This window comes from Hyla sarda, chromosome 10 (assembly GCF_029499605.1).
Source record: "Hyla sarda isolate aHylSar1 chromosome 10, aHylSar1.hap1, whole genome shotgun sequence".
Classification (NCBI taxonomy): domain Eukaryota; kingdom Metazoa; phylum Chordata; class Amphibia; order Anura; family Hylidae; genus Hyla; species Hyla sarda.
In genome coordinates, this window is record NC_079198.1 from 85,711,221 (window position 1) to 85,731,910 (window position 20,690).

General features: G+C 42.1%; 1 protein-coding gene across 2 annotated transcripts in view; it reads right to left on the minus strand.

The window, feature by feature from the left end:
• Window positions 1–3,185: 3,185 nt before the first annotated feature.
• LOC130293713 (5-hydroxytryptamine receptor 3A-like) overlaps window positions 3,186–20,690 on the minus strand; it is a 49,790-nt gene continuing 32,285 nt past the window's right edge. For both annotated transcript variants that reach the window (XM_056542740.1, XM_056542739.1), the window contains exons 5-7: window positions 13,570–13,780; window positions 9,903–10,130; window positions 3,186–3,467 (exon numbers count right to left, since the gene is read on the minus strand). In XM_056542740.1, coding sequence (XP_056398715.1) covers window positions 3,199–3,467; window positions 9,903–10,130; window positions 13,570–13,780 — 708 coding nt within the window. In that variant the 3' untranslated portion in view covers window positions 3,186–3,198. The remainder of the gene's footprint in view (window positions 3,468–9,902; window positions 10,131–13,569; window positions 13,781–20,690) is intronic.

Below are 20,690 nucleotides of genomic sequence, written 5' to 3' on the forward strand. Positions count from 1 at the left end.
ATAACCTGAGCACTAATGTTGACATGTTATTGAAATTGCATTATGAACACCAAAAAAAACCAAAAAAAAAATCAAAGACCACTGTGGAATTCTTATTTTCCTACCTCCACCAAGAAAAGTGATAAAATACTAATTAATTACATGTTTCCCAAAATACTGGAAAGAAAATCTACTCTGCAAAAAAGAAGACCTCATATAGTTACATTGGGACAGATTTATCAAAACCTGTGCAGAGGAAGAGGGGTGCAGTTGCCCATAGCAACCAATCAGTTTGCTTCTTTAATTTTTAAAGAGGTCTGTGAAAAATGAAAAAGACAATCTGATTGGTTACTATAGGACATTGAACCACTGCTCCTGTACCACTACACAGGTTTTGACACATTTTCCACACTGATAGGTAAAAAAAAAAAAAAAAAAAAGTTATGGCTTCACAAAAATGATGTATTCCCTTAAAACATGTTTTTATTGTGCAAAAAAGACCCTTAAACAAGTACTGTGTTGCTGCAGTCATACAACCCAAATATAAAGGTTCAATTAATTCTGATGCTTGGTAAAAGGTTGGAAAGAACTACAAAAAGTTATGGTGGAATTTTTGCATTTCCTTTGAAAAAAAAAAAAAAGTTAATAAAAGCTAAGAAAGGTTCACATTACATTTGTGCCTTCTGTTGCACAGATATGTTGAAAAATATAAAAATGGGTTGCTGCTGACATATCCAGGCACAGAGACGCTTGGGCTCCATTACTTTTAATGTCGCAAACAGTAATCTTTAAAGGAGTATTCCAGCTTTATACATTTTATCCCCTACCTAAAGGATAGGGGATAGGATGTGTGATCTCGGGGGTCCCGCCGGCATTCTGTGCCGGGCACTGCCTCCGAGACGGGGACGTAACGTCTCTGCCACACCCCCTAGTGACATCACGTAATGCAACGCTCCTCCATTCATGTCTATGGGAGGGGGCGTGACAGACGTCACGCCCCCTCCCATAGGCATGAATGGAGGGGCATGGTGTGATGTCACTAGAGGGAGTGGTCATGACATCACGTCCCTGTCTCGGAGGCAGCACCCGGCACAGAATGCCGGGGGCTGCACCGAGATCGTGGGGGTCCCCAGCGGCAGGTCCCCTGTGATCATACATCTTAACCCTATCCTTTAGATAGGGGATAAAATGTATAAAGCCGGAATACCCCTTTAAGTGTATATGAAATTGGTCTCTGACCCAAAAGCATGGTTTACTGGTTTCTGGGCAAATCGTGATATGAACTAACCCTTACATGTACCCTAAGATGTCTTGCAAAACTGAATGGAAAACCAAAAAGTTAGGGCTCCTGGAATGCTATGAAAAAAAGGAAAAAAGTGCTGGGTTTTCATTCTTTTTTTTTTGCCCATATCATGCACACGCAGCATCACTAGTTGTAAAGAGCCATTTGTTTACTTTCAACACAGAGGCATCTATATGTTTTATTAGTCTAAATTGGTCATGTGATCACCAGTCTGACTCTAACACCGTAAGGGTGCATGCACACTACCTTTCTTAAGATACGGGGCCGTATACGGCTGGGGAGAGGGGGGCAGGGCAACTGCACGCTGCCATATGCGGTCCCGTATCTAATGTATTTCAATGAGCGACCGGAGTGAAACGCTGCCTCCGGTCGTCTCCGTTTTGGCCTGTATACGGTTTCCCGACCGGACCTACAAACGTAGTCAACAGCGTTTTTAGGGTCGGGAAACTGTATACGGGGCAAAACGGAGCCGACCGGAGGCAGCGTTTCACTCCGGTCGCTCATTGAAATACATTAGATACGGGACGGCATATGGCAGCGTGCGGTTGCCCCGCCCCTGACTCTCCACCCCCCTTTCCCCAGCCGTATACGGTCCCGTATCTTAAGAAACGTAGTGTGCATGCACCCTAACTGTGCATATAGTGTCTCACATTATGTCAGATCTGGGTTTGACTATGAGCTACAGGATAACCAATTACCAGATTGCCTCCTACCACCTCCAGACCCCTCCCAGCTTCATCTGCTATCTCTATGGGATCCCCTCCAGCTCTATCTGTATACTGCTACTGCTGTCTCTATGGGATCAGAGTATATATAAGATTTATACACCTCCCCTAAAGCAATGTTTGCACGTTGCATTTCATGCTTTTTTTTTTTCTTGTTGTGATTTTCCCAAAATTATGGCAAAAAGGAGATATTGTACCACAACTGTGCAAAATACAGTAAAATGTGTACTTTTTACCATGATTTTGGAAAAATTGCCACAAAAACAGCTAAAATGCTGTAAAATGTGTAAAAAAAAATGCTGTAAAAATTAAACGTGTAACTATCATAAAGACTTTAAATAGTCATAAAACATCTCAGTTGTGATTAGAGGTCAAATAGCTTTTGTCTCATAGCAATATTTCTCTAAAATACGCACTTTGAGTGTGAACTGACACCAACCCACTTGTGAGTCTAATGAGTTTACCTGGGTGATCTCCAGCACCAGCAGCCTGATGAGATCACCAGCTGCAATAATCAAACACCCCACCCAAAGCCAGATGATTCATAAGAAGTGTAGGCTGCATTATTAAGTTACATCAGAGAATCTTGTCCTCATTTATTAAGCTAAAACAGACTCGTTTTGTCTTGTTATTCCAAGTTATGTTGGTGCACAGTGTCTGCGACCTATTTGCGCCAGTGTGCGCCAGAAATATCCGACAAACCAGGCTTTGCAAAAAGCTGAAAAGGGGGCATGGTTTGCGCCAAAGGGGCGTGGTTTTAAAGCCCAACCTATTTACTATTGAATACACAGAAAATCCTGTGAATAAATGGCTGGAAATTTCAACTCAGAAACAGCTGGTCAGAAAATGTTCTCGACTTGTAAATCTGTGAATCTTAATAGTAAATAGAGATGAATCCTGCAAGTCGGAAACATTTCACACTGGTAATAATCCAACACGCTGAGTAAATGAGGATCTCTGTGTGCATCAAACATGGAGCCTATCCCATGCCTGCCACGTCAGCTAACACAGGTAAGGAAAAGGCATACACATGAACATTATAATAGACTATACTGCCCTATATAAGCATAAAAGGGCTTCTTTAAGGATATTTTTTGCCTAAGTATTTAATTATGAGCCACATCAAAGCCGTTTTAATCTCCAGGCTCATGAATTTTAATCAACATCATCAATCTTTTTTGTTGGTGTCATTTATTGAACTATGTGATACGACCAGACAATAGTTATGCTAACAATGTAAGCCATGACAATCCCCAGATACACCCAGAAAAGACATTTATCAAGTATATATCCAACCAACAGCCATTCCTTCTGAGGTTTCTGGTCACTTTTGTCTTTGATATACTGCCGGATGGTAACTATCTCCTTGAGGATGTTTCCCAGTACATCTCTGACTGCTTCCGTAACTGGAGTTGACTGGGTGGTGAGTTCTGTGTTGTCAGCATATTTGTCTAATTCATCTGTGTTAATGAAAAGAAAGAAATTATATATGAAATTATATATGTCACATATGTTGATTTCTCCTGACTTCCTTAGAATTATGTTTTCTTTAGCATATATTTATTTTAATGTGAAGATGGAGAAAATCTTTTTCCTGACACTTCTGATCCAGAACAATAATGCAGATATGATAGAATAAAATGCACTTGCTCCTCATTTGCCCTGATATTGGGGAACAATTGGGATGCCCCAAACATGTTAGAAATATTTGTGCCTGCTTTATGGCCATAAGTTCTGGCCTGACCGTGGGTCAACAGATGCTATGTAGAGTTGAGCGAACTTACAGTAAATTGGTTTATAATGAACCTTGTGGCTCGACTGTTGATTACTTAAATCTGCATAAATTAGCTCAGCTTTACAAGTGCTCTGGTGGCCTGGAAAAGGTCAATGCATTTCTAGGAGACCGAAGACTGTCATCTTGGAAAGCTGAACTAATTTATGCAGACTTAAATGGTACTCCGCTGCCCCAGCCTTTGGAACATTTTGTTGCCATGGCCACGCCCCTCGTGTCGTCACACCACTCCCCCTCAATGCAAGTCTATGGGAGCAGGTGTGATGGCCGCCACGCCCCTCCCATAGACTTGCATTCCTTAGGAAATCCCAGTGCAGTCAGACATCTTATCCCCTATACTTTGGATAGGGGACAAGATTAGAGATGTCGCGAATTGTTCGCCGGTGAACAGTTCCCGGCGAACTTAGCATGTTCGCATCGCCGGGCGAACATATGTGAAGTTCGATTCGCCCCCTATACTTTAACATTGCGGTAAACTTTGACCCTGTGAGTCAGTCAGCAGACACATTACAGCCAATCAGCAGCAGTCCCTCCCTTCCAGACCCTCCTACCTCTTGCACGGACGCCATTTTACCTTCATTCAGCATGCTGCAGGCTTAGTAAGTGGAGGGTTAGAGAAGCTGCTCCTGCTGTAATAGGGAAAGCGATAGCTAGGTTGCTGCTAGGTGGTGTATTCAGGGTCCACTTTACTCCTAAAACACTAGTCTAACATCTGCTTTAAGGACAGCACCCAAAAAAGCCCTTTTTAGGGCTCAACTATCAGTCCGTGTTTCTAGCAACAGCTTGAGGCACCCTGGTTGGGAGGGGACCGCTGGTTAAAAGGGGTACTCCAGTGTAAAACTTAAGTTCCTTCAAGCAACTAACTACAGTATTAAAAGGGCTATAAGTTCAGTCCGTGTGTCTTGCAATAGCTGGAGGCACCCTGGTTGGGAGGGGACCGCTGGTTAAAAGGGGTACTCCAGTGTAAAACTTAAGTTCCTTCAAGCAACTAACTACAGTATTAAAAGGGCTATAAGTTCAGTCCATGTGTCTTGCAACTGCTGGAGGCACCCTGGTTGGGGACCTCTGCTTAAAAGGGGAACTCCACTGGCAACCTTTTTTCCTCACTAGTGCAAATCACATTTGGTGTGAAAGTTGTTCAAATAAAAATTAAAAAAATACCTTTTTTGGCTGTGAAATAAAACCAGTGCTGCCTAAAGGGGGGCTCTAACTATGTGCTGCCTAATATGGGGGAATCTATGTGCTGCCTAAAGGGGGGGTCTAAATATGTGCTGCCTAAAGGGGCTCTATGTGCTGCCTAAAGGGAGGCTCTAACTATGTGCTGCCTAATATGGGGGAATCTATGTGCTGCCTAAAGGGGGATCTAACTATGTGATGCCTAAAGGGGGGATCTAACTATGTGCTGCCTAAAGGGGGCTCTATGTGCTGCCTAAAGGGAGGCTCTACCTATGTGCTGCCTAAAGGGGGGCTCTAATTATGTGCTGTCTAATATGGGGGAATCTATGTGCTGCCTAAAGGGGGGGATCTAACTATGTGCTGTCTAAAGGGGGGCTCTATGTGCTGCCTAAAGGGGGGCTAAAGCACGTTATTCCAAAGAATTTAGGAATAATAGGTGATTTATGCCCTTTATGGATTAAAATCAGACTCTTTATCAACTATGTAATTTTCCATGGGAGTTTTGCCATGGATTCCCCTCCAGCACGTCACAGTCCAGGTATTATTCCCCTTAAAACAACTTTTTAAATCAGTATTGTGGCCAGAAAGAGTTCCTGTGGGTTTTAAAATTCGCCTGCCCATTGAAGTCAATGGCGGTTCGCCCGGTTCGCGAACATTTGCGGAAGTTCGCGTTCGCCGTTCGCAAACCGAAAATTTTATGTTCGCGACATCACTAGACAAGATATCTAGGGGTGGATAGGGGATAAGATGTCAGCCAAATGGCAGAAGGAAGGATAACATGACCTTAGGGAATTTGATAATGCCAATCAGGAGGTAGTATAGGGGCAATGTGAAAGTCCCTATTAACCCCTTAAGGAGCACAGGCTTTTCAGTTTTTGCACTTTCATTTTTTCCTCATCACCTTCTAAAAATCATAACACTTTCAATTATGCACCTACAGACTCATATGAGGGCTAATTTTTTGTGCCACCATTTGTACTTTGTAATGACATTAATCATTTCACCACAAAATTTACGGCAAACCCAGAAAAAAAATATTTGTGGGGCAAAATTGCAAAAAAAACCCCACTATTTTGTAACTTTTGGGGGCTTCCGATTCTACGCAGTGCACTTTTCAGAAAAATGACACCCTATTTTCATTCTGTAGGTTGATATGGTTACAATGATACCCAATTTATAGTATGTTTCTTTATTTTACTACGTAAAAAAGAATTATAACTATATGCACCAAAATTAGAATGTTTAAAATTGTCCTCTTCTGACTCCTATAACTTTTTTTATTTTTCTGCATACAGGGTGGTACGAGGGCTCATTTTTTGCTCAGTGATCTGAAGTTTTTATCGATACCATGATTGTTTTGATTAGACTCTTTCATCACTTTTTATACATATTTTTAGTGTATACAAAGTTACCAAAAATACGCAATTTTGAACTTTTGAATTTTTTTTACCTGTACGCCATTGACCGTGCGGTTTAATTAACCTTATATTTTTAAAGTTTGGACATTTAGGCTCATGGCGATACCACATATGTTTATTTTCATTATGTTTATATGCTTTTTATATGGAATTTGGGAAAAGGGGGTGACTTTAGCTTTTAATAAGGAAGGGGTTAATGTGTGTGTTTAAAAAAAAATGTTAAACTTTTTTTTTTACACTTTTAGTCCCCTTAGGCTAAGTTTCCACTTGGTTTTTTTTCTGGCAGGTTTTGTAAAACTGTCATTGCAGTTGTTGAGCCAAAGTCAGAAGTGGATCCATAAGGGAGGAGAAGTGTAAGACCTTCCTATATATGTCATATTCCTTTTGAATACACTTCTGGCTTTGGCACAAAAACTGCAGTGGCAATTTTCCAAAAACTGCCAGACAAAAAACCAAGTAGAAACTTAGCCTTAGGGGACTTTTAGGAGGAATCATTTGATTCCTCATACAGATCAATGTGGTTCCATAGAACCACATTGATCTGTGTGCTCTGCACTCGATTGATAAAGGATGGTCCTGTCTGGCTTTATCATTCACAGTGCAGCAGCCAGCACTACAGGAGAGGTAAGCCCTCCGGCTACCTCGGAAGTAGATCGCCCCCCAAGATCTGTGTGTGTGGGGGGGGGGGGGGATCCACTCCACTCGACCACCAGGGAGCAGTTAGAGCTTTGCCAGCGGCAATCTAAAGGGTTAATAGCTGGTCATGCCGATCGTGGCATGTTGGCTATTAACGCCAGCCCACAGCTACAACAATCAGCTGAGGGCCGGCCAGTATCACGCGGGCTCGAGTCGGGAGCCCGCATTGTACCCCGTTAACAACACATGGTCGTGTATACAAGTCCTTGGTCGTTAACCAGTTAAGGCATTTTGCACATAGCTTCAGCAGCCATTTTAGAGATAGAAGAAAGGGCCGCACAGATAAAATAATTGTAGTAAAGCAGCAGAGAGCATTATGAATATGCTCTGTCAATGCAAAATCTATTTTCATTGAAGGTTGAGTGGCCTTTTTTGGCTTTATACTTATTGTGAATAAGCCATACATATAGGGTTTTGTATAATTTTTGTCAGCTTTCTAAGATGCCAATCCTGTTGCTATGCCCCAAAATTAGAATAATTTTTTCACAGTTTGCAAAAATCCATTGATTCTTTATTTTCCAGGCACAAAAGCTATTGTTGCTCCCAAAAAGAGATAATTTGTGACCATTTAGAAAAAAAAAAAGCCATTGCTTCTTTCGATAGCTCTGTGTGCACATAAACACAGGCAGACATCTGCCTCCAAAAGGGGATCATTTTTGGACATTCATTTAAAAATTCATAAACAATCAGCTAGTACAGTGTGTTTTTATTTAACCTGCTAGTTACCATTGTGTATTATTATTTACCCATAGCCATACATGTTGCCATAACTGTGAAATGAATTTTGTCTTATAAACAGCTCAGAAGTTCATAAATACATTCCTAGGTGACCTAACAGTGTTATACAGGGCTTTCAGGGCTCTTACACAGTGTTATACAGACATTTCTGGGCTACTGGTAAAGCACAGGTTAGGACAGTTTTGTCAGAACCAGAACTTTTTTTCCAGAGTTCACTGAACCGGCAGAATTGATCTTTTGAAAAGTTTGCTCATGTCTATTGGTGACATGAAGTTAGTGTATGTATGATTGTGACACTACCGAAAGTGCTTACCAAGAGGGCATAAATGTAAAGTATAAATTTAGTTCACAGTAATATTTTTGTGGTTATTACAGTAGGGAGGCAGGGAGTACATGGTAGGTTTCACGCTGGTGTGGTGCTCTGTGGTGGCCATTGTTTCTCTGACGCTTTGTCTGTGGGGTGGTGTGGCCCACAGCCAGGGGCTTGGTTGAGCAGCAGTGGGGCGGCCTGGCCACTGGGTCATTCCCCCTGTGGGCATGGTGTCTCGGAGGCAGTGGTCGTCGCCCAGTGCTACGCCAGTGTCAGGTTAGGGACCCACTCTGACTAGCTGGCCTTGACGTGGTGAGTGGGCTTGTACTTTTTGATCAAAATGTTTAAGAACAATTGGTTAGTTTTTAAAATTATGCTAAGAAGCAAGTAGATCAAAATACAAATGGTGGATGTGCGGCTATGTTTCTCTATTTTTGTTGTACATTTATAGTTTCTCCCTTCTTTCATGGCCAGCACTTCCCTCCACCCATTCGGCCCAAGCGTTTTTAATTAGAAGGAGTCTGCATAAGGGTTTCCTCCTAACATTCTACCAGCCCTCTTGCAGGGAGCACATGGTAGGTGTTCACACTGGTGTGGTGCTCTGTGGCGGCCATTGTTTCTGTGATTCTTTGTCCATGGGGTGGGGTGGCCCAGAGCCCCTATGGGCTTGGTTTTGCGGAGGCAGTGGTCACCGCCCGGCACTACGTCAGTGTTAGGTTAGGGAGCCACTCTAAGTGGCCTTGATGTGGCGAGTGGGCTTATTCTTTTTGATCAAAATGTATACTAACAACCTGTTAGTTTTTGAAATTATGCAGAGAAGCAAGTAGATCAAAATACAAATGGTGGCTATGTTTCTCTATTTTTATTGTACAGTAAATTTAATGCAGCATTTAAAGCCTAAGCATTTAAAGCCAAGCGGCAGCTCAGAAAGCAAATAAAATATTAGGTTGTATAAAAAAAGCAAAACAATTAAATAGATAAAATAGAATAGATTAAATAGAAAAGATAAAAAAATTAAAATATTTTCTTATCCAAGAGCCAGGAGCACTTCTGTCGTGAGGCACTTGCATTAGTGACCTCAAGTTGTGTCACCTGTTGTCAGAAGAGGGGCAGCAGAGGGAACTAAAGAAACCAAGCCCAAGAAGCCGACACCACCCAGTAATGACCAACATCAGAGAGCACTCCGATGCCCCTCATTTAACTGAATACATTTCTAGGTCAATAGCGATTGCAGTGTTGAAACTGTTTTGGCATGCATCCCTGGTGTCTAGTAGTTGACAAGCACACCCACATTGTGTTGTTCAATTGCCTGATATGCCTTAACAATGATCGCATATAAAAAAAAATTGAAAAAAGTTAAAAGTTTTATTATTATTAATAATTTTTTATTTTTTTAAATCCACCCCAAAAATATATGCAAATGAATAAATAAACATGCAAAATTGTCTAAACTATTCAATTATCACCTTCCTGATCCCGTTCCCTCAACAGCATAAACTGTTGTGCAGTGTGCAGAACATAAGAACTCCACAAAGGAAATCCTTGTGTTATGCTCCACCCTTTGGGCCCTGTACAAAGTATATACATTTTGCACAAAGTTTTACAAAAAATATACAAACCATAAAAATTTGTTAAATCCATATACTTCAAAGTTTCTGTATTACACATTATAATACGTAAAGGAACAACTCTGAATTTAAACATTTCACAAAAGAATTGTCTAAAAAGATGAGGCATATACATACCTTTTTTTTCTGTTACTCACCATTAGTCGTGTTCGTCCCTTGTGGCTCTTCAGAGAACTTCTTGTATGGCTCAATGCCCCAGTCATTATCCTTCAGACAAACCAAGATGCTTAGCTTTTCTAAAACCAACTTTCTTATCCATGTCGGGACCTTACAATGGATAATTTTGTTATTCATTATTCGAAATACGAGAATACTTTCTGCCAAACTGATCCCAAGTAGAGCCATGCAGACGATGAAATATGTGTCTAAAAGAACATAAAATCATATAAAAAAATGAATAATATATTAATAGGTTAGTTAAACACCCTAGTATCACAAGGCATATGCAGAACAGGAATACAAACCAACTTCTAGCTCTATAAAATTTCAAGTGTTAAAGATGTCCAGTGAAAAAATAAAATGTATCCCCTATCCTCAGGACAGGAGATAAATGTCTGATTGCGAGGAAGGTCCAATCGCTGGGACCCCCACACCATCTCCCGTATGGAGTCCTGGCTAGGCCCCGGCTCTGCTCTGCTAATGCGTGTTTTGTACCCAGCATGTCAGCATTCACACGAACGCTGGGTCTCTGATTCTTAGAGATGAATGGAGGGTGCTTGTTTCGACCAGCTGAAGTGCTGCTGGGTGCAAAAGGTCATTTGCAGGAGCCGAACCACTGCCTTGAGTGGGAGATTTTGTGGATAGGGGATACATTTTTTTGCTGAACATCTTTAATGCTTAGCTTCTAAAAATGGCTATTTTCACTAGTTATGAGTGGCATTGCCCATGTTCGAATTTGCGATATTTGTCCTATATTTGCGGATTTCGCGTATTCTTTATATTCGCATATGCGAATATTCACATATGCGAATATTCGCGTATTTGAGGAAGAAAACAGTGTGGGGTGGGCAACTTTACTATTGGTTGCTAGGGATGTTGTTGATAACCTCTGACAAGTGTATTTTCATAATTCTAGTTGGCCCACAAGTTAAAAGAACGAATATGCGAATATGTGCATATGCGCATATGCGAATATGCATATATGCAAATATGTGTATGCGGTGTCCCGGTACCGCATCCTGTACGGTACCTGTATATAGGTCCCCATAGCCAGAGTCCCTAGGACGTCTGGGTTCTTCTTATCTAGTCCACCCCTTGTTTATTCAGGATTTATATAAATATAATTGTACAAATGTATATAATTGGTTAACTACCTGTACAGAGAGTAGCAGGACCTGCGGGTCACGTGATCAGGTAAACTCTATGGTTTTTGCTTAAGGACCATTGGAGGTTCCTATGACGTATTTCACCCATCATTCCTTGTAACGGTGAGTGACAGTTACTCGGACCAATCAAAACGGCCCTGCCCCTGCCCATATAAGGGGGCCCTGGCCATAGCTCTCTTGTTCCTGGGCTGTTGACAGGGAAGGATCTGCGCTGCTGTCATCAGTGAGTTAGGCCCGAGCCTTGCGGCGACGGCTGATCTTTACAAACCGTGAGTGTATCAATCCCTAAGCACTCTGCAAGATCTCCGGACCTTATCTATCCCCTAAATCCGGACAGATCTTCGCAATTGACCCTAAATTCAGAGACTTATATCAAAAGGTCCGCAACAACTGTCAGTCACTGAAGTGTATGGAGACTGTATTAATGAGACTGTTACTTTTCACTGGATGTACCGCAAGTCTTTAAGTAAAGTTTATCCAAGTTCAAGTTCAACTACCTTGTGGACCTTCAGTCATTTTATGCATGCACCTATCGTCACTGGGAAGGGCGGCGTTAGGCTGGAGAATTACCTCAGCATACTAGCCCTCAGCCTGGCGTCACAAACAATAGGGTTAACCTTAACCCCTGATATACTGAAGCAAAACCCTGACTACACTACCCCTACCCCAGAGGCCTACCACATGTATATGTGCATATGCGGAAAAAAGCAAATATTTGTAATTTCGAATATATAGCGAATATATTCGCAATATTGGCGAATTTGCGATATTCGCGATAAAAATTTTAAATGCGAATATTCGCGCCCAACACTAATCTTCACTTTTCATTTGTAGTTCTGACTATACATGTATGTTTGTTATCTATATTCATTGTTTTTAGTCATAGAGAAGGAAAATGCATCAGAATGTTTTTAGAAGATGGACAACAAAGCTTGAAATATATGGAGCAGGAAGTTTGATTGTATTCTAGTAATGTTTGTATTTGCACTTTAATTTATGTTCTTAATTATATGGGCACTGACATTTGCATAAACGTTTGCTATGTTGTTCCATAGCAAAAGTTATAACAGCTATGATAGAAAAATCCTCTTTTATCTAGCCACCACTAGGTGGCATTAACAGCTCAGGACACTAATGTGTCTCTTGTTTGCAGCACATTTTGTCTTGCCATACAACACAACCATGCTGCAGCATAGCTCTTCTATGGAGAGTAAGGAGAAGTTATAGCACATTGTTTTCTTTTTGTTTTTGTTTTTTTTCACACATTTGGCAGTTACACTTTAACCCCTTAAGGTCGGATCCATTTTTTACCTTAAATGGGCACTGTGAGATACAACATTTTTTGATATGTTGTAAAGCATGCAAAACCAATAGGTTTTGCAATTGCTTTTATTAGAACATTTTCAGTATTTCATACTGAAAAAGTCAGTCAAACAACTGCCCCCCCTGCCTGCTTGGACACATACTAGTCCTGTTGTGTCCATGTGTCATCGCCTATGTCATGGACACACTTCCTTTATTGACAGCTGTGAGTGCAGGGTTCACACCTGGAGGAAAAATCCTCCCACTGTCAGCTTGTGTCCCGCTACTGTCAGTGAGGACAAGCTGGAAGTTGTAGTTTTTCTAATGGTCTGAGAGATGTCAGCAGACAGCATATTGAGGGAGGGGGCGGAGACCTGCACAGTGAGGCCACGCCCCCTCCCTTTGAGAGGAATTCAGACTAGCGATGCCGTTGGTGAACACTCCCCCTGTCAACACCATAGATGCCGTGATCAGGATTGATCACAGCATCTATGGGGTTGATGCTGCCGGGACTGGCGTGATTGCAGCCCCACCAGCTGAGGCGGGAATCTGGCTGTGATTGTCAGCGGGATCCCGCCGAGAACATGTCGGGTGCTGGGACGTATGCCTACGTCCTATAGCGGGAAAGGGTTAAAGGGGTACTTTGTTGGAAAACAAGTGGAAAACAAATGTTTTCAAATCAAATGGTACCAAAAAGTTAAACATATTTGTAAATTGCTTCTATTTAAAAATCTTAAGTCTTCCAGTACTTCTCAGCTGTTGTATACTACAGAGAAAGTTGTGTAGTTCTTTCCAATCTCCCAATCAAATCCCCATAGCAAACCTCTCCTGCTCTGAACAGTTCCTGACTTGGACAGAGGTGTCAGCAGACAGCTCTGTGGTCAGACTGTAAAGAACTACAAAACTTTCTCAGGATCATAAAGCAGCTGATAAGTACTGAAAGGATTAAGATTTTTAAATAGAAATAATTTACAAATCTGTTTAACTTTCTGGCCCAAGCTGATGTGACCCCCTTGAGTACCTCTTTTAAGCTTGGTTTGGATCCTATTAACTCATCAATTTAACGTGAGGAGTTACATTTTGTGGTTCTGTAAAATGTGACTGGATTTGGTTTACTTAGATACATGATTTACAAATATGATTTCCAACAGGCTGTGATATACATTTATAGCCATACTTATTATTGGTGTGTTGTGTGATGAAGCAGGTAATATATCCAGAACTATGATGAGGAAGACAGAGTAACCAAGCAACAGAGTAGTCTTGAAGGAAATCCTCTCTCCACTGTCATTAGGGAGGTAGAATCCAATGATATCCAGAATCATGAGAAATATGCTGGGAATGATTAAGTTCACAACATAGTACATCGGAAATCTCTTAAAGATAACCTATGGGAAAAAAATAATAAATCCTCAAATAGAGAATGACTTTGAATGAATTTAGAACATTTAAAGGGACAATATCATCAAAAGGTAACCTTATTCTTTTTTTTTTTTACTTTTTGTAAATATTTATTGTACCTTATTTTTCGCCGTATAAGACGCACTTTTTCTTCCCCAAAACGGGGGGGGGGGGGGGGGGGAGAAGTTGGTGCGTCTTATACGGTGAATACACACCTATTGCGGCGGTCCCTGCGGCCATCAACTGTCGGGACCCGCGGCTAATACAGGACATCACCGATCGCGGTGATGCCCTGTATTAACCCTTCAGACGCGGTGATCAAAGCTGACCGCCGCGTCTGAAGAGAAAGTGACACTAACCCGGCTGCTCAGTCGGGCTGTTCGGGACCGCCACGGTGAAATCGTGGCGTCCCAAACAGCTTACAGGACACCGGGAGGGACCTTACCTGCCTCCTCGGTGTCTGCTCCGTGCCGGGATCCCCTGCATGGCCGGCGCTCTCCTTCGACGTCATCACGTTGTCACGCACGCTGTCCCATCATCTAATAGAAGCGGCGTGCATAGCGATGTGATGACAGTGACAGAGAGCGTGGATCCCGGGGAAGAAGACGTCCGGAGCATCGGGGACACCACGGGGATGTGGTAACAGCGATGGAGCGACATCCAGGGCAGCGGTGAGGAGCGGTGATGGGTACAGAGCGGCGGGGACACGTGAGTATTACCTCCTATACCAGTGGTCTTCAACCTGCGGACCTCCAGATGTTGCAAAACTACAACTCCCAGCCTGCCCGGACAGCCATTGGCTGTCCGGGCAGGCTGGGAGTTGTAGTTTTGCAACATCTGGAGGTCCGCAGGTTGAAGATCACTGTTGGGTTCAGAATCTTTTTTTTCTAGATTTTGCACCTTTAAAATTGGGTGCGTCTTATATTTCGGAGCGTCCTATAGGGTGAAAAATACGGTAACTGATTCTCATTTCTATGCAAAAGAAAACATTAAATATTGCAGTTTTAACACGCACTGGCCACCCAAGCTATACTACAGAGTAATATGAAAAAGGTTTGTTTTAAAGCCTTGAGAAATGTGGTCACTTAGTATCAGTAGTAGGTAAAGTACTTAATCAGAATGGTATTCTAGCATATTGTATGGCTTCAGAATAAACACAGTAAAGTCCACCACATACAAAAGATATTTACTCTTGCTAATGCAAAAACACTATCTTTTATCTCTAAATGAACAATGAATCGGACTTGTGTTCGGGGCTCCATACGTGTACTAGTGACAGGAAAGATTGCCTACATACCTATACAAGATCTTACCCTAGCATAGCGGTCTGAGTTGTGCCATAACCGCGTAATGAGGGCACGCCTATAGAGGGCATGCACTATAGTGAAGAAATAGAATAATGGAGGGTTAGGTGGGTTCCACAAACGACACGTGCTCCGCCCCTGTAGAAGAGGGGAAGTTATATACACACGCCCCCACCTGTTCCTAATAAGCCCCACCTGGAAGTGCAGGGAGCGATAATTACTTCTGCCCCTCACACAAATACAGCCCATCAGGCTTTATACTTGTGTTTGGGGCTCCATACGTGTACTAGTGACAGGAAAGATTGCCTACATACCTATACAAGATCTTACCCTAGCATAGCAGTCTGAGTTGTGCCATAACCGCGTAATGAGGGCACGCCTATAGAGGGCAAAAAGCAACCATGCTAGGATAAATACAATTCCTGAAATAACACATCCTACACCCAGCATCAATCTTCCCTACCCGAAGTAGACTATACCTAATGTGCTGAAAGAGTAGCCCTGACCAACTAGTGACTACTAGAGTTGGCAACCATACCTTTGAAACCGTGGTAGTAAGTCCATCTGTAAAGAATCAACCTGAGAATAACATTCCCTGCCAAATATACTAACTGAATTATACCTATTACCATCCCTACTTGTGACATTACTTCAAATGGACACGGAAAGGCTAACTTCATGGCAGGTCTGAAAAGCACCAATCCCTTGCTATTTAAGAGGCAAAAACTAAACTGACAGGTAAATGACAAGAAATACCTATCTACCTGATAGACCGTGTGGGTCATGTCGCCTGACAAGGTTCACGAAGGCACCTTACCTGATTGAGACAGTAACAACAGACATACCTAACTAGCCACTGTACTGACCCAACTGGACTTGGAAGTGATGACCCTTTGCAGATAACAGCTCCCTGCGTGACCAGTGTTTAGGTGAGCCATCATGCTTGTAGACCTGACAGGTCTTTGTGACACCGTCGTGCCTGAACCCGTCACAGGTCCCCGCGAAACCATCGAGCCTGTAGACATGACAGGTCTTTGTGAAATCATTGTGCCTGTAAACGTCACAGGTCTTTGTAAACCACTTTTTTTTTTCCAATACGTAAGTGTGAAATGCCATATTGAGATTGTATGCTATCTGAAACGTGTCAGATTACCTACATAACCATGTCAAATCAATTGCTCTGAAATGAGACAGCAGCAACCACGATTCAATCTCCGATCCTAAAAAAAATGAGTCATGTAACTGTGTATTAAATACATAATATATCTGCAACTAAATGCCGACCCTCCTTAAAAGAGAACGTGCAACTATGCAGGATAGTTGAATCTGTGTACTATAACGAAATAACGTTGTACGAGGTTGTATCTGACCTGAAACCGTGTCAGGTCATAACAAATATAACAAACGACAAAATTGCTCTGAAAATGAGTCAGTAGCAACTGGCATTACCCCTTTAACCTGAAGAGGAGTCAGGCAACAGGGTAACATCATTAGTATTCCTGACAAAAAACCTGTATGAAGCTGGCGTGTTGTTCTGAAGGCAGTAACAAAAATGACCAATTGTGTCCAATACCCTAACCAAATGATCTACACCCACTGTGTGCACTGCATGAAACATGTTAACCGTATGTGCGGCATAACCTGCTAACAGTATACCCAACTACAAGTCGCTATTCAATATGTTATTGCTCTGAGACATGTCTGTAACAATAACCTATGTGTTGCATCCCCCCCTGCAGACGTAGGAGGTTTAAGAATATGTGCTCGATATATCTGCAATGAATGCAAGCACAATATGAATACTGTAACCGTGTATTGTAAATATATGTACAGCCAGAGGTACAACTGCTATTCAACACTAGGAACGAATGCACATAATAACCTACCCGCATACAACTATGGTAGTATGCAACAAATGCTGTGTACTGGTGCATGTATCATACACGAGCTGGGAGCGTAAGTACCGTGAAAATGTAAGGAATGTTATGAATTTATGCTCTAACACCATTATGAGTACAGCATACATGCCTAAAAATAAAGTGTAAACAACATATCTCTAAAAAGATAAAAGACAACGTGCATCTATACCGGATAGTTGAATATGTCTACTATAAGTAACTGATAACGTGGTCATGAAATACCACGGAGGAGGCTGTATCTGTCCTGAGAACTTCTAAGGTCATGACAATAAACCACAATGTAATTGCTCTGAAAATTCGTCGGTATCAACCAACATTAACCCCTTAAGCTGAAGGAGTCAGGCAAATAGGGCAACGTCTAACAAATCTGTATAAGCTTTCCGTATAAACACTATGCACGAATATGCAGTATGGAAGCTATGAGCAGGAGTACAGTAAAGCTACGGGAGCATATGTGTAGTGTAGACTCTAAGGATGGAAATGCAGAAAAACTATTACCCACTTGAAGTACAACTATGAACGTAACCAGACTACCAAACTATGAACGTAACGTGCAACTATGCCAGATAGTTGAATCTGTGTACTATAACGAAATGATAACGTAATCAAGAAATACAACAGACAAGGTTGTATCGGACCTGAAAACGTGTCAGGTCATAACAAATACACAAACGACAAAATTGCTCTGAATACGAGACAGTAGCAACCGACATTACCCCTTAACCTGAAGAGGAGTCAGGCAACAGGTTAACATTGTGACTATTCCTGAAATTGGTTGCTCTGAATGTGAGTCAGTAACAACCGGGATTCAACCCCTAATCCTGAAGGAACGAGTCAGATGACCGGGTATTGAACAGCCAATTAGTGCCACTAAAATGATGACCACCCTTTGAAAGAGTACCTGTGCCGGGTAGTTGAATATGTGTACTATAACTAACTGATAACGTAGTTGTGAAATACAACAGAGGAGGTTGTATCTGACCTGAGAACTTGTCATGACAATAAACAACAATGCCATTGCTCTGAACGAGTCAGTAGCAACCCGACATTGACCCCTTAACCTGAAGAGGCGTCAGGCAATAGGGTAACATCCTGACAAACCTGAGTGAAGTTTCCGTATAAAAGACTATGAACGAATACACAGAATGAATGCTATGAACATACGTACAGTAAAAGCTACGGGAGCATGTGTGTAGTGTAGACGCTATGGATGAACATGCAGAATACATACCATTACCCATGTACAGTAAACGCTATGGATGTTAATGCAGAGAACAAAACAGAATGAATGCTACATGTACACAGAATAAGTACTACAACGTGTCAGCATAATAATGACTACCATCGTACGTACAGAATGAATGCTACGAATATCCGTGTAGTGTATTGCTTCAATTATATGTGCAATATACATGACGTGAACATGTCTGTGGTATGACTACAACGAGTGTATATGTGGTATAAATGCTATGAGCGTATGTGCCTGATGTAGGCCATGAGTATGTGCAGTATAAATGCTACAAGTACATGTGCAGTATAAGCGTCGAGCATATGTGCTACGAATTAATTTGTGGTATGATGCTATGAGGTATGAGTACTATGACCAGTATAATGCTGTGAACATGCTATGTGGTATGATACTATGAGCAGTATAATACTATGAGTATACTTGCGGTATAAATGCTAGGAGCGTATGTGCCTGATGTAGGCCATGAGTATGTGCAGTATAAATGCTACAAGTACATGTGCAGTATAAGCGTCGAGCATATGTGCTACGAATTAATTTGTGGTATGATGCTATGAGGTATGAGTACTATGACCAGTATAATGCTGTGAACATGCTATGAGCGTGTGGCCTCAACCGCACGAAACAGCATGACACTATGTGTGAGAACCGTATGAAACCTGCGTGTATGAATGCGATGAACGTGTGAACAACAAAACCATAACCGTGTGACCAATATAACTGCCAGAAGCGTATGAACCCTGCGTGTATGAATGCGATGAACGTGTGAACAACAAAAACATGACCATGTGACCAATATAACTTCCATGAGCGTATGAAACCTGCGTGTATGAATGCGGTGAACGTGTGAACAACAAAACCATAACCTTGTGACCAATATAACTTCCATGAGTGTATGAACCGTATGAACCCTGCGTGTATGAATGCGGTGAACATGAGAACAACTTAAGAACCGTGAGCGTGTGACCACTATAACTGCCATGAGTGTATGAACCGTATAATTGCTATAGGCAGTATACTGCCGTAACCAGTATGAAATACCATTAACATGAACCGAATGATACTTTGAGCGTATGAACCAATGATAATTACGAGGTGTTTGATTGCCATGAACGTAACATGGTAGAAAGAACGTAAGACCATGAACATGCCAAGAATATGTGAACAGCATAAAAGCCAAGTTTGTGGACCGTGTAAAACACCAGCGAGAGAGAATAACCATGAGGTGAACAGCATAAACGAGTTTGCACAGTATAAATGCTGTGAATGTATTGTCAGTGAGTATATGTACCGTATATAATAAGCGTATGAATTAACCATGAGAGTACGGACGATAAGAAACTTATTGAGTTATCAAACCGTGAAGATGCTGTCCCAGTCCCCGGCTGTCATGTTCTGGTGCGCACGGCTCCACTCTCTAAGATTTAAAGGGCCAGTGCACCAATGATTGGTGCCTGGTCCAATCAGTCTAATTAGCTTCCACCTGCTCCCTGTCCATATAACCTCACTTCCCCTTCCCTGCCTTGCCGGATCTTGTTGCCTTGTGCCAGAGAAAGCGTTTTGTGTATGTCCCAAGCCTGTGTTCCAGACCTTCTGCTGTTGACCCTGACTACGACCCTTGCTGCCTGCCCTGACCTTCTGCTACGTCCGACCTTGCTCTTGCCTTGTCCTTTTGTACCGTGCCAGTCTCAGCAGTCAGAGAGGTTGAGCCGTTACCAGTGGATATGACCTGGTTGCTACCGCCGCTGCAAGACAATCCCGCTTTGCGGCGGGCTCTGGTGAATACCAGTAGCAACTTAGAACTGATCCACCGGTACGGTCCACACCAATCCCTCTCTGACACAGAGGATCCACCTCCAGCCTGCCGAATCCTGACAACAGTGCTCTCTGCTGACATCTCTGTCCCTTTTAGGAACTGTCCAAAGCATCATATGTTTGCTATGGGGATTTTCTCCTCCTCTGGACAGTTCTTAAAATGGACAGAGGTGTCAGAAGAGAGCACTGTGTTCATGATGTCAGCAGAGAGCTCTGTGTTCCAAAAAGAAAAGAATTTCCTCTGTAGTATTCAGCAGCTAATAAGTAGGGGAAGGATTAAGATTTTTTAATAGACGTAATTTACAAATCTGTTTAATTTTCTGGCACCAGTTGATTTAAAAAAAAAAGTTTTCCACTGGAGTACTCCTTTAAATAGTTGCTTGATCTACAGCTATCTCTCAGATCTCCCTATATGCATGAACGTTCATGTATTTTCAATGGGGCGTGGAAGGGTATACTGCTGCAAGATAGCTCTGGGAGCAGCTTATTTTCCCAAGAATGTAGGGCCACTTAAATTCCAACAAGCCCAAACCTTTTCACCCTTAACCCCTACAGGACCCATGACGTAACGTTACGTCACGACACCCTAGGTCTTAAGGACCAAGGACGTACA